General features: G+C 35.1%; 1 protein-coding gene across 4 annotated transcripts; it reads right to left on the reverse strand.

The window, feature by feature from the left end:
• Positions 1–9232: 9232 nt before the first annotated feature.
• On the reverse strand, positions 9233–11807 carry LOC114406720 (DTW domain-containing protein 2). 4 transcript variants are annotated; one of them, XR_003665493.1, is made up of 3 exons: positions 10987–11806; positions 10365–10473; positions 10112–10250 (listed from the first exon to the last, which is right to left on the reverse strand). XR_003665493.1 is itself a non-coding variant. In XM_028369504.1 (3 exons), the coding sequence occupies exons 1-2, from the start codon at positions 11702–11704 to the stop codon at positions 10463–10465; spliced, it is 729 nt and encodes a 242-aa protein (XP_028225305.1). In that variant the 5' UTR covers positions 11705–11806; the 3' UTR covers positions 10114–10250; positions 10432–10462. The 4 variants fall into 4 exon arrangements, 3 of the variants coding, with proteins under 3 accessions (XP_028225303.1, XP_028225304.1, XP_028225305.1); XM_028369504.1 differs by having other exon boundaries at positions 10114–10250; positions 10432–10473; XM_028369502.1 differs by lacking the exon at positions 10365–10473 and having other exon boundaries at positions 9233–10250; positions 10987–11807.
• Positions 11808–17453: the final 5646 nt, after the last annotated feature.

Here is a 17453-nt window from a genome sequence, read left to right on the forward strand (position 1 = left end):
AAAGACGTTGGACTTCTCAAAGCAGCAAGAGGGACCAGCACTCACCCAATAGAACTCCCATTGTCGCTCCTCAACCTTTCAACAATCATGTCATCATCAAATTAGATGAAATTAATTGCTCATTGAACAACGACAATAAAAAGTTAATGAAAGAAAAAAAGATAAAAGCAGGGTTCAATAAGTGTGGTAGGTTATTTTAAACCTAATAAAACCTACTGAATTAAATTTTCATGCGTTTAAAGTTTTTACAGATTTGGTAAGTGAGAGTGATTTGTGGAGCTGCTGAAGTGTACTGATAATGTTTTATGAGACAGAGTAACCCTACAGTAGGCTGAGAAAATTCATATATAAAGAGAGAAAAATCAACTTATTTGATGAGTTAGTTAAGTCATGCTTAATTTTCTTTATTTAATAAAACTTTTTTTTAGATATTGAATTTCATTTACGACAAAAGTAATAGAATAAGGAGACACTTTTGATAGAATTTCATTAATTCAACCGTTGGAATGAGAGTTCACAATAAAGAGTCATGTATACAAAATTTTATATAATTTAAAAATTATTTAATATTTCATCAATCAACTTTATTTTAACATGCAGTATGCAATATACTTTTCTAGATATAAGTAAATGTTGGCCACAAAGTTTTGCCTAAAAAGTTATCAGGGAGAATAAATATAAAAATAGTCATGCACTCCAATGTAACATTATTTTATATTTTCAATGTAATACCATTAAACTCATATAAAATCCTTACCATAAAATAATTTGATCTCTTCCTATATAAATACATTTAGTAAAATTTAATTATTTTAAAAATATATCTTTTTATTTATTAATATGTTGCGAAAAAAATAAACTTTTATTAGCTTGGTGCATATAAATTAAACTCTCTCTATATTACTTCTATTAGATCAGTATCTGTTCCCAAAAGGAAAAAAAATTCTTAAGATCAAGAAAATTAGTCAAACAAAAAAGAAATTGAACTTTTGCTTGTCCATGATTCAACACCAATTATATCCATTTTTACATTCTTAGTGTATTGAATGCAATTTCTTTTTTTAGATCAATTGTTTATGAACGAAAGTTAATAACCTACCTTTCAAAGGACATGCTAGTTATTAGTTATTAACTGATAAGCCTGGTACTGTACGATCTGGCTAACCAAAGTGTCATATATAGCTGTAGAAATAACCAGCATTTTACTATGTCTGCAATTTGCACATTACCTTTCAGCATGAAAAACCACTGTTTCGAAAAATTAAGCAATATCTCTAACTAATTTATCCAGTTAAGACAAAATCAATGTAATTCTTTTATAATTTAATTGTCCTTATTAATCTTTTAGACAAGTTAAAAGATAGTTATGTTCTATTTGTTTTTAAAATGTTGGTTAGATCAATAAATTAACCTCTCTAAGAATAAAAGGACTGGAGCATATATTGGCATGTAGGATACAGAGGTGAGTGATTCTTGAAAAGTGGAAAAAAAAAGATGAACAAGAAAAGATGAAGGGTCTACCACGAAGTTGAGAAAGATACCTCCAGACCACAAAAATCAAACGGGGTCAAAGAGGCAAAGAATGTAGCTCTTTATGTTAAAAGGAATACATCAGATAAAGTCATAAAGTAATTTGATGTGTATTGACTAAAGACTGCTTAATTATACAATGAATTATCATTTCAATCCACAAAATTTCTTGACATTGGACAAACATATGAATCTAAAAATCAGTTCATCGGTCATCTAATTGCAACAGTAGTAAAGCTAGTGAACGAGCAAAAAAATTAAGAAAAGGTAGATAATCTTGTACTGTCAAGTGTCAACTACACATTGGCTGGCAAGAAACTTTTTGCTGTCCATCTGTATTCATGTTTAAGCTCACCCTTTTCTTTTAAATTTCAATAAACACATGAAAATAGTGTATGACCTTAGGATTTTTTTGGATGTTGCTTATATATTTGCTTTGCAATATTCCCTCTCCTTCAGTGACATGATTTATCAAATCAAATCAGAATTTTTTTAGTCACAAAATGTAAATGGAACAAAGAGAGACTCTAGTACTATTCCACATAGCACTAATGACATGTTGAAGTTATGCTTTAGTAGAGACCTATCTTAAAAATTATTATGCAAGTATGAATGGCAATCAATTTTACTTAATCACAACTATTTAATTAATTTTTCTTTTGTCTTAACTCTCATGTTCATCTAAAGAAAGAAATTTTAACTAATCTGAAATTTGATAAAAAAAAATAAGTAGTAAAATCTAACAATAAATTATTTAATTTTATCAACAATCGAATTTAGGTAGTATTAACGATTTAATTTTAATTTCAACACATTAATTATTTGTATCATTATCTTATTATTCAATTAATCAGCGTGTAATAGAAAATCTACATTGACAAATTCATATTTCAAACTATAAAATTGAACCACCAAATAAATGAACCAAGAGACTATAATAAGTCACTTATGCTTAAAGGGATGAATTCCCTTCTTGGCACAACTCATAATTTAAGTAAAAGAAGGGAAGGAACAGAAAAAAAACATCGAAAGATATAAACTACTGGTGGCATGGGGCTTTCTCATTATTTTTTGTTGTTTTTCTTAACTTTGCCGTTAAACATTTAACAGTGTTATTTTCTGAATGTAAGGTAAAACTTCTCATTGGTTTGGTTTTGTAGCACGAATATTTTTACACTATATAAATACAAGTGTCGATGATATGCCTTAACACCAACTCTGAAGTGTGATTTGCTTTTTGCAGGTTCAGGTCGTGGTACAAAGAAATTAACTGCAAGATGTACGAATTATTTGACTTTCATGATATTGTTAAAAAAATAAAAGTCAAAACAATACAATGGTACGTTTTGTTAATAGTAAATCGGAACAAATTATCTTTTCAAGCGTGCAAATCAATCAATAAAAATTAACCTCAGATACTCGAAAGGTGAGTGTCATGTATGATCATGTGAACGTGATAAATTTCACTTGGAACAAGAAATCACATGAGGATTTTAGTAAAGTAATCAAAATTAAAAAAAAAAAAAGTTAGTGAAAAAGGAAGAAGTAGTCACATGAGACTGGATTACTACATACTACTCTTGATAGAACACTTTCCCAACAAGAATGAGTTGTTTTTGTTAGTTTTATTTATTTATATATCTATATTGGGCGTGAGACCGATCCTTATTAGAATATTTTTATAATATATTTGATTTGATATGGAACATACCGTGCGTGCGACATATCTCTCTCATCGTGCTTAGATGACAATCATGAATACTAATTATTATTGTCAGAAATTAATATATAGTGCGAAAGGTATCATCTAATGATACATGAGATTAATTTGTTAATTAATATTTCTATAGTTTCGTGGGTCAGCATACATACATATATAGCACAAATCATGGTTCGATGTAAGAGAGGGACAGCAGAGCAATGGTTCATGGGGGACACTAGGACTACATAAATTAATTTAAATATTATAAAAACAAACTTAATAAACATAGATTTCTTGATAAGTAAGAACGGTCACGGGTCGAATTGGTGAGAGTTTAAGAGATACTTAGATATGAATCGATTAATGGTAATTGTTTAAGGTTGGATAAAAAAATTTATATATTATTTTACAAATTGAATTGAACTAATTTGATCATAGTTAGGTTGACTCGGATTAAATCATCAAATCAACCAATAAAATTATGAAAACATAAAAATATAAATTTGTAATGAAATGAAACAAAAACTAATGAATAATCTCAAAAGTAAAAATTAAAGAATTACATAATATAAAAATTATAGAATTACAAATATAAAATAAAAATTCGAAAATGGTATAGGTTGTAGTTAGTTCAGGTTGATGGGGTTCCACATGCCAAAAACCAAATTTTAAAATTATAACCAAATTGATAGTTCGAACCAGCTCATGTTTTTTTTTTTCTTTAGTTTGATTTAGATGGATCAGGTCATCTAGTCGACCTACATTCATATATTTTTTTTTTACCTCTACTGATGAGCATAAAACGTAACATACATAGTTACGATTAATGGTTTTTTTTTTTATTTCTCTTTTAAAAAAATATTTTTAATTTTCAAAACAAAAGTAAAAAAATTACTCTCACACTGAACTATCTCATCACATGTTACATCATCTCAGATGACTCACGCCTTTGAACTGGAACTACAAAATAGAAGAAGAGTCTCTCAATTGTTTAATTTTTACTTTTTTTTTTGAAAGAATATTTTTTAAAAAATCCAATTCTCAATAAATTTTAGATAAATTATTAATTACTTAGTGACATAAAATCATTTTAAAAACTAATTTTTTTATAAAAAAAAAAAGAAAAACATATCAAATAGACCTGAATCCTTATATTGAAAGGGAGAAAGGGTGTTGAGAAAGCCAGCTCAGACACACATGTACACTGTCATTTACAAGACGTTTTGGACGACATGCAGTGTGGGATGATGTGTACAGGTTGGTATGGAGTGCCTTCAAATTTGGAACTTCTGATACCTCTAAATCAGACATTCTTATTGCCTTCGTTTCAAAAACTGGCCGTTCTTCATCCTTGTTTCGGCTCTAAGTTTGTGGAATATGATTATTACAGTTAATAGATTGTTATCACTCCTAGCTAAATGATCTTGTTAATTAGTCCCTTGCAAATTAAAGTATGTATGTGTTTGTAGATATTGATGATCAGTTTCTGGATAAGACTTTTCATGGTAAATTTCAATATTTTTTTGAGAAATCTTTGAATAATACTTTTTTATTTTTCAAAATTATATCCCATTATAAGAGATTTAAAATGTAATATATTATTTTTTATCGACATGTTAAATTTTGATAACCAGAAATTCAAATCTATCATATATTTTTTCTTTTTTCATTCTTTATCATTAAACCAACCTTATATCATTAGTCTTCAACTTATCACTGCAGACCTTTTCTTTACTTGTCTCTGTCACTCATTTGATTGTATTTCAACAAACTATATATCTAGATTTATATATTACAAGCATTTATATATACAAGGGTGCAAGGTGTTGATCTACGTACGCTTGACTAAGAAGAATGAGAAATATTGTTGCCCAAGAGTTAGCAGAATTTGCTTACATATCTAAAGAGAGAATCTGGATTGACAAGGTCCACGTCATATCCTCTCGTTTATTTTCACATATGTACAAACTTTACATGATTCGTTGTAATAATATTTCATTCTCTTCTCTCTTTTCTATGTTTGTATATAAGAAACATCAAGTTACTCAAACAATAACTTTAAATAATTAATTTTTTTTAATCAAATGCTTGAATGAACAACTCAAATTTAATTATTAGATTAAAAAAATGAAAGAAAAAAAAATGAAAAGTAACACTTTTAAAATTATCTTTAGAATAATTTTATATTTTCTTTTACATACATATATAGCCTACTAAGTTCCTAAAAACGTGTTTAAATAGAGTCTAATCAGGATTACTTATAGTCTAAACTCGAAATATAACACCATAGCTTAAAGACATAAGTTATACAATTTTAATGTATAACATACATCTTTAAGAACTCATATAATTTCATAAGAGAAGATTGAGTTGCAAAACATGTAATGTATGTTATTGTCTATGATTTATGTGATCCTCTTTATGATCGAGTTTGATTTTGATGTTTTCATTTAAAAAATTATAGATATACGTGTCCTTAAAAGTTTGACATTGATCTCATGTCATAATTTAGACCTCTACAACTTAATATGTTCTAAAAAATTACACCTCTATGTTAGGTTGTCAAAACAGAGAAAGGTCTCCAACTTCAAGTCTAAATTCATCCACGATTTTGGCTGATTTAGCTCACAACCTCTTCATGAGAAATGTATATAAGTTTTTTATAGACACCAAGATCATCTCAATATCATTGTTGGAACTCGGGTTATGGCCTAAATAAGGAGGAGCTGCCAACCCCAAAATTAATTAAGATTTGCATCAAAGCCTAATTAAATCCAAATATACAAACATATAATAAAGTCATAATAAATGTATTAAAAATGATCGATCAATTTACTACTGACTTCACTAATATACTACTAACTTATTTCCCATTAAGAAAACATGAACTTTTCCTTTCAAAATTTAACAATGAATGAGTATTTTCGTAGTGACAACTAAGTCAGCTTTAAGAGCACTAACTGAGCAGATCATGTGGATTGTGGCATTTTTGCTTTCCTCGTAGTAGCAACAATGGCCTACTGACCGCAACTCTAGCCTCGTGCAGAATGCAAATAAGATTTGCTTTTTTATTTGATTTTTCATTTTCTATATATTTCATAAGAAGATAAGGTAAAACGCAAAATGTTGCGTCCGGCTTAATAGGCTGCCTTTAATGAATTTCCCTCCACTTCCAAGCCCATAATCCCTACTGATGCAATATTTACAAATCCTCTAATTTTATAACTGCATGGAATGGGTCACTATTTTTTTTTTCAAAACTAAATTAATGACGAGAAGTATTTGTGACGATAATTAATCTTTATCCAGAATTTGACTAGCCCATTTTAGTGATATCTCTTCTTTAAATCATATTTTTTTTATATTTATAATGTTAAAACTCAAGATTTTACTTAAAGAGATCAAATTTAATTTAATTCATGACTTATTGATAGAATGAGTCACTAAATTGATAAGTATTATTTTTTAAAAAAAGTTGATAAGTATAGTTTAATGCAATAACAATAATGAACTAAATTTTTATAGGGTGAGAAAAGGAAACATCATTTTATTTTCCTTTAAATGAATTTCTATCAATTCAAATATTTTATTATTGTTATTATTATTATAAAATAATATATTGCTAGATCATTATAAATGGAAAAATATTTTCTTCAATATTGGAGAGGTTTAATAGAAGAGAGGAAGAGACGAGTGTTGCTAGGTGCACCCAGCAGTATTGCTCGTGCACCCAGCATTTTTAATTAATGCCCAAAATGTCTTTGGCTTGTTGTTCCTTTTTAAGATATTTTTTCTGGCTGAGTGGTGATCCGTAAGTAGATATTTCACATATGGATCAACTTAACCCGTATGAATTATATGAATGAAGTTGATCCATAAGTATATGAAGTTCATCTGTATAAAGCATACGGATGAAGTTGATCTGTATGCTTTATATGGATGAACTTCATCCGTATAAATCATACGGATGAACTTTATCCATATTGGTTTTTTGTTTTAATTCCTTAAAATTTTATTTTTTTCAATTATTAATATGTTAAATTACTCATTTGCGCATTTACTATTATAAAATTTAATATATATTAAATTTTGTAATAGTAAATATTTTTTATTTATAAAAAAAATATACAGATTAAATAATTCGTATGAGTTATATCAAAATTAATTATCACAAAATTTATTATTTAAATTTACATGCATATTAAATACACATTAGAAATTTTAGTGTTATGTATAATAACATTATTTATTTTATAATATAATTGACTCATTAGTTCAGTTGGATAAAGCGCTGTGCTAATAACCTGAAAGTCACATGGTTTGATTCTTGTTTGGACCATTAATTTTAAATTAATTCGTCACAAATATTTTTCAACAAAAATTAAAAAAAAAAAATTTGAATTGGGCTTATACGGATCAACTCAAATGATCTGTATGAGGCCCACGGATCATCTCATATAGCTTTTATAAAAGGGCAAAATTGGAAAAATATAAAATTGCTGGGTGTATGAGGAATTTCGCTGGGTTTGCATAGCAGTGCGCGAAAGAGACTCATGGGTCTTGTAGGTGTGAGAGTCCAACACATTATAAACACCTTAAGTTAATGACATCATATAATTGAAAAAACTCCTACTAATAAATCATTTTTTTTACTGTATACTGATTACACTTATTTTCCGCCTAAACAAACTCACCCTTAATGCCAAAGGGAAGTATTTTTCTTGCTATTAGTGTTACCAGCACCAATGCAAGGCTTTGCACTTGCTTCCGTATTCTACTGTCTCTGTACGTTAGATACCTAGTGAGCAGAGATACTTGTTTTAATGTGAACACTGACATAGAGCATATATCAAGAAAGAGAGATTACTTCCTTCAGCTTCTTTTATCCTTATGCATTTCTTTATCAATAAATTAAGCAAACGGGGGGGGGGGGGGGGGGTTATTTTATACTTTATTCATTTTATATTCTTTTTATGCCTTTCTTGGGACATGTTTGCCTCTTGGTTCCTCCTCCAACATATTAATATTCTTTTTATACTTTATTAAGTCATGATACAAGTTGATTGGACTCCTCCTCCATTGCGTGGGTGGATTAAAGGTAACACCTATGGTTCTGCGAAAAGTGCACCAGGTCCAGCAGCTTGTGGGGGCATTTTCAGAGATCAGAATGCTGCAACTCTTGGTTGTTTCTCGGTCAATGTTGGGAATTCCTCATGCTGAATTATACGGAGCTATGTTTGCAAAAGTGATTGCTTTCGAAAAAGGATGACATAACTTTTGGCTTGAATATGACTTAGTGATGGTTATCTCAGCCTTCAAAAATCACTCAATGGTTCTTTGGAAATTACGAAATAGATGAACGAACTGCATAGTACCAATAGGATGAATTTTACATACTCTCGTATTTACCATATTTACCGGGAAGGTAATTGAGCAAATAAGCTTGCCTCTCGCAGTACTAACATACAAGGTTTCTCTTGGTGGGATTGAATACCTACTTTCATTATGGATGATTTTTTCCTTAATAGATATGAAATTCCATCGTTTAAGTTTAGATGATAGTAAGTTGGTTCATGTTCCTCATGCTTTTGTATCAATGGTTTTTTACTAAGACAAAAATACGTGCTATAGCATTACAATAACGCATGTGATCCCAAGTAGGATGACACCCCAAATACTCAAGTGAGGCATGTCCTTAAGAAAAAATAGCACGGGACAAACTTATCACATTTTAGACTTTGCTAAATCATTTGAGTTATGAATCCTTACAAAGCTTAAAAAATAAAGACAAAAGCACCTTCTTTTGGACAAGTATCCTTGATTCCTTTCCTTCAAAGTTTGATTTAGATTATACCTCCCTTCCTGGTTAGGATTACGCAAGGGTTAGGATTACGCAAGAGGATGATGCTGGTTGCTCTAGAACTATTATAAAAACCCACAATAAAGCCGTCATTCCACACAGATCATAACTTCCTAAACCTAAGCCATACACATTGGTAATGGATCCAACTCAACTCATTATCATATTAGTAATGATCCAACTGTTCAGTGTACAGAAGGAGCTCAAAGTCAAGTGTTTAGGAATGGGTGGATTTTGCAATTTGTTTACCATTACAGTAGTTCCAATGTCAATGGAACTAAAGCTTAAGTCATCCTCAGATGACCCCAATGCGTATAATTTAGTTCCTCTATAGTTTGCTGTGCTATTCTGGAGCCTTCATGGAAACTGAGCTTTAAATATCAATCATCCACTGGTGATTGTAACAAGCAGCGTTGGTGACATGTTTTTATGATGGTGCAGATGACAGACATCTATGACCAACCATGGTATCATTTTTTAGTTTTTTATCAGTCAGTTCTCATTTTCAGGCCCCAGTTTGTTATGAATGACGAATCCTCATCCCATCAAGAGTGTGCCAGGTGTGATACCTAAGAAACCAGTTCCCCTGCTACTTCATGAAGTTGATATATTTTTTTCATTTTCACAAATCATGAATCTGGCTGATATCTCATGTGATAAATTAGTGGTGAGAATCTGGGCTTTTAGGACTAAGTTGATTTTGACTTATACGGAGCAAATTTGTTTCCTTGCATCTTTTTTTCTTAAGATAAATATTCATTTTTAACTCTATTGGAAAAATATTAACTTACAAAGTAATTAACCTACATTATTACAAGTTATATATAAAACTGTCTCTCTATATATTGCGATCAGTCCTCTCCAATCTTCTTCCCTTCAAAACTTGTTTGAAACTATCTATAAATGACTTATTAAATGCAATGACTCCATCCCTTGTTCAACAACAAGAAAGCAAAAGAACAAGTTTTGCGTACATAAATTGATATATGAAGAGTGGAACACGACATAAGTCAGGAAGGTTGCCAGCACCCCATCAGTCTTTGGAATGATTGAAATATATACAGAAGGAATGTACAATTAGAATGAGTAGAAAGTTAAAGACAATACCTGTGGCAGTCTTGCATGTCAAAAATGGTTTGCAGTCTTCTCTCATGTAACCTACTCTTCACATTCATATTAATTTTGATCAGCTAAGTTTGTTCTTTTCCCTTCCTATTCTTGAAATTGTAATTAAGTCATGCATTCATGAAGAATTGAAGGAAAGCACTCAACAGAGAACAAATGGTTGGAACGCTATGTTAGTCAAATCCACTTTAGTTCCAGAAGCCCATATTCTCACCATCTCAATTCTTCTATGTGAAATCCAAGCTTCATGAAGAAACTGAAAAACAATGAAGATACTTGAGTTTCACTACCAACCCTGTATTGTACCTTTTCTTGAACATGAATCTTAATTAGCAAAACACGGGCCTCCATTATTGAATGTTTGTACGTGATATTCTATCTTGTATTTTGGTGTAATTAAGTTATAGCATTCTATAACCTTCTTAAGCTTCCGTCTTCATTTGAAATCCAGGAGACCATAAAAAATCAGCAATATTTTTGAGACCTCCCTAATGATGCATATAACTATAAGCATCGATTACATTGTAATGCAGTATTATGAATATTCACATTTCACCCCCATAGTACCAAAAATCTCTCAATGCCTTGGAAATGCATTTAGAATACATCTTTTACCAAACATCCATATGAAAAAAGCATCGAAACAACAAATCAAGTTTACTAATGACATCTAGAGTTATTTCCAAAAGTAAAAAATGGAATCACCACATAAAACCACAAATCCAAATGCTAATAGTATTGCATTACAAGTAGAAGCAACCTGACTAACCTTGATCAGAACCCTCATTCTTTTCCTTCTTCTTCAACAACTTAGGCCTGGGCTTCACGGGCTTCAAAAACCCAGCCTGTAACCTGACCATCTCCCTCAAAACCCCAACCAACCTCGCTTCAATCTCGACCCCATTGGGCTCGAGCACGCGCAGTGCCCTAGCCACAGCCTCCATGGTACTCACGCACCCGGCAGAAGGCTCCTTCCTTAAAACCAACTCGGAATCGTAAATGCTCCCGCCGCTGGAGCTCTCATCGATGCCCAAACAAACCCTAGTTGCGAATTTAGAAAGGAACTCCTCGCTGGCGCTCACCATTTCCCTCGCGTGCTGCCACGTGGCGTCGAAGGCGATGAGGACGAGGCCAGAGGAGGGGCGGAGGGAGGAGATGTGGAGGGCGGAGGCGGAGGAGGGGAAGAGGTAGAGGGCAGGGGGAGAGCGGTCGAGGAGGGGGGAGAGGCCGCGGCGGAGGCGGCGGGCGGTGAGGGAGGAGGCGCGGAGGAGGGACTTGGTGAGGATGGGGGTGGTGGAGAGCTTGTGGCGGGCCTCGTGGGGGTGTTGGATGATGAGGATTTGGGTGGTGGTTTGGATTGGAGGAAGTGGAAGCGCGTGGCAGAGACAGACGCGACTGGGACGGTCGCAGTTGGAGCAGATGGAGCGGCGCTGACGATGAGGCTCCTCCGGTGAAGGGAAGTCTGCTTCTGCTGCTTCCACCTCCATCCAATGCTATGCAGTGCAGTGCACAAAATCACTTCTTACATTGCTTTTTGGTTAAGAGTCATAGAAATAGAGAAAAAGATTTTCATTAAGTGGTATGAAATCACGTGAGATTCATACACGTCGTTGTTTTATGTGATACGGGATTCAATTATTTTAAGTAAGTTTCGAATCCAAACGAACAAGATGATTAAAAAAAAAAAAAACTCAAAATCACTGGTTACATTAAAATAATATATTGCTAGTTAACCCACCTGATCAATTTAATAAATTTAAAACAATCGTTATCATGACTTAATAACAACTTACATGCATCCACTCAATTTATGTTAACGATCATTCTAAAATAACATACAATGTTCAGAAACAATATACCTTGCATATTTCAATAATGTATGCTTTAGAAAGTTTTTGACTAAGACAAAAATACATGCTATAGCATTACAATAATGTATGTGATCCCAAGTAGGATGACAACCCAAATACTATACAAAAGCATGAGGAACATGTACCAACTTCCTATCATCTAAACTTAAACGATGGAAGATCATATCTATTAAGGAAAAAAATCCTCCCTAATGAAAATAGGTATTCAATCCCACCAAGAGAAACCTTGTATGTTAGTACTGTGAGAGGCAAGCTTATTTGCACAATTACCTTTGGTACGTACCAGAGATACAGCAATTCAATATAACAGTGATTATAATAGAAATAGTAGATTGTGAGTATAAAGAGAGCTTTATTATGTGATAATGATTGAAGGTTACAGATAAGGAAATATATTCCTCAGATCTGACACAGGCCTAGCCCTTATAGAAGGTTGATACAACTTTCTATCCAATCTTCGCTAACAGCCAAAATCTCCCGTACCCATATCAGTCTCTCTCCCCTCCTTATATCTTCGAAGCAAATGCGCTGGATTGCTCTCTTTCTATGACACGTCACCCCTTGCTAACAACCTTAGCCACCAAAGACCTTTCTACCCTTCCTCCTAGTATAAACCAGAAAAGGTCTGACTCCATTCTGTGTTGAGTGAATCAATTGCTGATGTGGATATCCTTCATTCCCTTGGACCCTATCAATACTTCCTTCTTCAGAATTGACCTTGTCCTCAAGGTCAAAATTTGGGAATTGACTTCTCATCATTAATTCTTCCTCCCAAGTAGCTTCTTCCATAGTTTTACCCTTCCAATGGATCAAAAATTGTCTCACTTCTTCACCCTGCTGCTTAATTTTCCTGCTAGCAAGTGCAGCCTCAGGTTCACATGCTTCAACTGGGTCTTCTAACAAATCGGGAAGTTCCTTATCCTCTTGATAATTACCCACAGCCTTCTTCAATAGGGAGACATGGAATACAGGGTGCACTCTGGACCCTTCAGGTAATTTTAGTTTGTAGGCTACTCCCCCAACCCTCTCAACTATTGGATAAGGCCCATAGTACTTGGCAGCTAGTTTGGCATTGATTCTGGTAACTACAGACTGCTGCCTGTGAGCTCTTAGCTTAACAAATACCCATTCTCCACACATAAAACTTCTATCAACTCTCTTCTTGTCTGCCTGGCTCTTCATTCTCTCTTGTGCCTTCAGCAATTGAGTTTTTAACTGTCTCAAAGCCTCATCTCTGTCCATCAGATCCTTCTGAACACTTGCTACCCGAGTCTCTCCCTGTGCCCAGCTTGTCAATAGTGGTGGTGGCCTTCCATATACAACCTCAAATGGTGTCTTGTCTGTCGATGAATGGTAAGTGGTATTATACCAATATTCAGCCCAATGTATCCATGTTACCCAGGTCCTTGGCTGATCAGAAATAAAGCACCTCAGATATGTTTCCAAACATCTATTCACTACTTCTGTTTGGCCATCCGTTTCCGGATGGTATGATGTGCTCATCTTCAGCTTTGTTCCCTGTAACTTGAACATTTCCCTCCAGAAGTTACTCACAAAGATGGGGTCCCTATCACTCACAATTGAAAGTGGAATGCCATGTAATCTAACAATTTCTTTACAAAAAATTTCTGCTATACTCCTGGCTGTATAGGGATGTTTTAAGGGAATAAAATGTGCATACTTAGACAGTCTGTCTACTACCACCAATATTGCTTCAAACTGTTTTGACTTGGGTAAGCCTGTAATGAAATCTAATGAAATATCTTCCCATATTTGCTCAGGTATAGGGAGTGGATGGAGCAAACCCCCTGGAGAAGATGCCATATATTTTTGCCTCTGACAAGTGTCACATTGTCTAACAAATTCCTGAATCATGCCCTTCATTCCTATCCAATATAGATTGGCAGCCATTCTTCTATATGTCTTGTAAAAACCCGAATGTCCTCCCTGTGGCGTAGAATGAAATTCTTGTAAAAGAGTAGGAATAAGAAGTGATTTGTTGGAAATCACTAGTCTGCCTTCATAAAGAAGTGTGCCTTGTCTGTAACTATATCCTGGCCATGATAGAGGATCTAATTGGATTTCAGCAATGATTTTCTGTAATTTACCATCTCTCTGCACCTCTGCCTTGATCTGTTCTTCTTGTATCCAGGTTGCTATGGAGCTCATGGCGCTCAATTCACTGTCTTCATACACTCTGGAAAGTGCATCAGCCCCCTTGTTGAGCTTGCCCTGCTTATACACAATGTCAAAATCGTACCCCATTAGTTTAGCAGCCCAATTTTGTTGCTCAGCAGTCATTATTTTCTGTTGCATCAGCTGTTTTAAACTCCTCTGATCAGTGGACACTACAAACTTCCTTCCTAGGAGATACGGTCTCCAATGCTGAATTGCCAATACTACAGCCATTAGTTCCTTCTCGTATGCTGACTTGGCCAGGTTTCTAACTCCAAGAGCTTTGCTGAAGTAAGCCACTGGTCTTTTCTGTTGCATCAATATAGCTCCCAGACCTGTACCTGAAGCATCACATTCAATAACAAAATTTGTAGAAAAATCTGGAAGAGCCAGAACTGGTGCAGTTGTGAGCTTCTGTTTTAGTGTATCAAAAGCTGCCTGTGTCTTCTCATCCCATTTGAAACCATCCTTCTTAGTTAATTCTGTCAAAGGTTTAGCAACCTTACCATAGTCTTTGATAAACTTTCGATAGTACCCCGTGAGACCCAAAAATCCTCTAACCCCTTTGACATTCCTTGGTTGAGGCCATTGAAGTACACTAATAACCTTGCTAGGATCCACAGCAACCCCATTTTCTGAGATTACATGACCTAAATACTCCACTGTTTGCTGAGCAAAACTACATTTTTTCTTGTTTACTACCAAACTATGAGTAGACAATAAACCCAACACTTCCCGTACGTGTCTCAAATGAGAGTCCCAATCTTGACTGTATATGAGGATGTCATCAAAAAACACTAACACACTTTTTCTGAGCAGGGGCCTGAACACATCATTCATAAGGTTTTGAAAAGTTGAAGGGGCATTTGTAAGCCCAAAGGGCATGACAAGAAACTCATAGTGACCTTCATGAGTTCTAAACGCTGTTTTCTCAATGTCAGAATCCTTCACTCTCACTTGGTGATAGCCTGATTTGAGATCTAGCTTCGTAAAAAATTTGGCTCCATGCAACTCATCTAACAATTCCTCAATAACAAGGATAGGGAATTTATCGGGAATTGTTACCTTATTGAGTGCTCTGTAATCAATACACATCCTCCATGTGTTGTCTTTTTTCTTCACCAGGATCACGGGGCTAGAAAATGAACTTGTGCTGTGGCGAATGATACCGGCAGCAAGCATCTCCTGGACTTGTCGCTCAATCTCATTTTTGTGGTGATGAGGATAACGATACGGACGAACATTCACTGCTCCATGTCCATCTATGAGATTGATGGCGTGCTCTTTCTTCCTTCTTGGGGGTAGGCTCGAAGGCGTTTGGAAAACGTGTGCATACTCACCTAACACCTCCTCCAACTCCCGGTGTTGGTTTTCTGACAACACAGATTCACAAGTTGTTTGGAAAACATTGGCATACTCGCCCAACACCACCTCCAACACCCGGTGTGGGCTTTCAGTCCTAATGGATTCACAAACCACCTTAGGCTCGACCCCCTCAATTCTCCACACATCCCCTTCTTTCTTGGGCCTGGGCTTACCCACAATACTTTGTAATGCTATCATTGGATTTTTGCACCCCTCCTTATTGCTAAGAGTAACCCATCTTCCTTCCTCCCAAAAACTCAGTGTATGTTGTTTCCAATTAATAATGGTATCTCCCAATGTTTTCAACCATTCCATGCCTAACACCACATCAATTCCTCCTAATTCAAACAGTTGAAGATTTGGCCTTAATTTGTGACTGCCAATGTACATCTCTAGCTCCTTACACCTCCCCTGTGCTTCTATTTGAACCCCATTCCCTAACTTGACTTTCATTTGTTGGGTCTGTTCAATTGGCCAATCCATGTGGTGAACTAGCTTTTGTGAAATGAAATTATGGGAAGCCCCACTGTCCACTAAAATGAGAACTTCTACACCCTTAATTATCCCTTGAAACTTCATGGTTTGATGGTTCTCATGAGCTATGTGATGTAAATCCAACATACTCATCTCTCCTTGCTCATCTTCCTCCCCTCCTTCTACTTCAACAGCCAAGACCTTAGCCTCTCCATCCTCTTCACATTCATCATCCACTATTAACACCCTAAGATGTTTTTCGGAACATTGGTGGCCTGGATTAAAAGGCTTTTTACATTTGAAACACAAGCCTTTTCTCTTCCTCTCCATCAGCTCATTGTAAGAGAGATGTGTGAATCCCCTATCACGAGGCCCAGTATGTCTATTATCTCCTTGGGCCTGTTTGTCACCTCTTAGCCCACTTCTCATACTGCTACTTACACCCCCTTCCTTATTTTTCACCATCACCCAATCTGATACTCCTTTGTTTCCACCATGAGAATTGGACCGATAAGGCCCATTTTTAGGCCCACGCCCAAATCCAGATCCATTTCCACCCTTGACCTCTTTCTCTACTGCCCGAGTCACTTGTAACAGCTTCGTTCTACTCATTTCTCCCATTGTTGCCAAAGTGCAAACCCTTCCCCTAATCTCCGATTGCAAACCATGGAGGAAGTAACCCTGGAATTGCTTCTCTGGTAATCGCGGAATCTGAGCGATTAAATACTCAAATTCTGTGATATAGTCCTCTACCGATCCCTCCTGTTTCAACTCTGTGAGCTGTTCGTACACGTCTCCGTCGCCATGACCACCGTATCTCTCGAGTAACCCTATTTTCAACGATTCCCAAGTCAGATCTTCATCTTCTCCGATGAGGGAGTTGAAGAAATGTATGGTGGGTCCGTCCATACAAAGTTGGGCCAAGCTCACCTTCACTTCTGGCGTGGTGTTCTGAACTCGGAAGTAAACTTCAGCTCGCGAAATCCAGCCGGCGGGGTCTTCTCCTTCGAACGAAGGTAACTCCACCTTCTTCGCCGATTGATGAAATTCATTCATCTTATCAGCTGGTGACCCCTTTGGAGTTTCCGTCTTCTTTTCTGGTGTCTCTTTGTTCTTGCTTACTGCACTTCCAGTCCCTTCATCATCCAGCGATTTTCCGAAATGTTTCTCCAACATCGCGATCAGATTCGCGTGATTCTCCTTTACTTCTTCCTGGAAACTCACCAAGGAAGATCGCACCACCGAGATCTCACCTTCCAACGCGTTCACACGTGCTTCCATTCTTGTAAACGCTGCTATCGTGATTTTCCTAGCCGGCATTCACTGGTTTCTCCGACGATGTATATCCGGC

This window comes from Glycine soja, chromosome 3 (assembly GCF_004193775.1).
Source record: "Glycine soja cultivar W05 chromosome 3, ASM419377v2, whole genome shotgun sequence".
In the NCBI taxonomy this organism is placed as follows: Eukaryota; Viridiplantae; Streptophyta; class Magnoliopsida; order Fabales; family Fabaceae; genus Glycine; species Glycine soja.

Bases quoted from the DNA above. Each gene is read 5' to 3' on its own strand.
- LOC114406720 (XM_028369502.1), bottom strand. From the start codon at position 11,704: ATGGAGGTGGAAGCAGCAGAAGCAGACTTCCCTTCACCGGAGGAGCCT. The intron at 10,251-10,986 runs GTTAGTCAGGTT...TGTGAAGAGTAG, and splicing joins GAATGAGGGTTCTGATCAAG to GTTACATGAGAGAAGACTGC.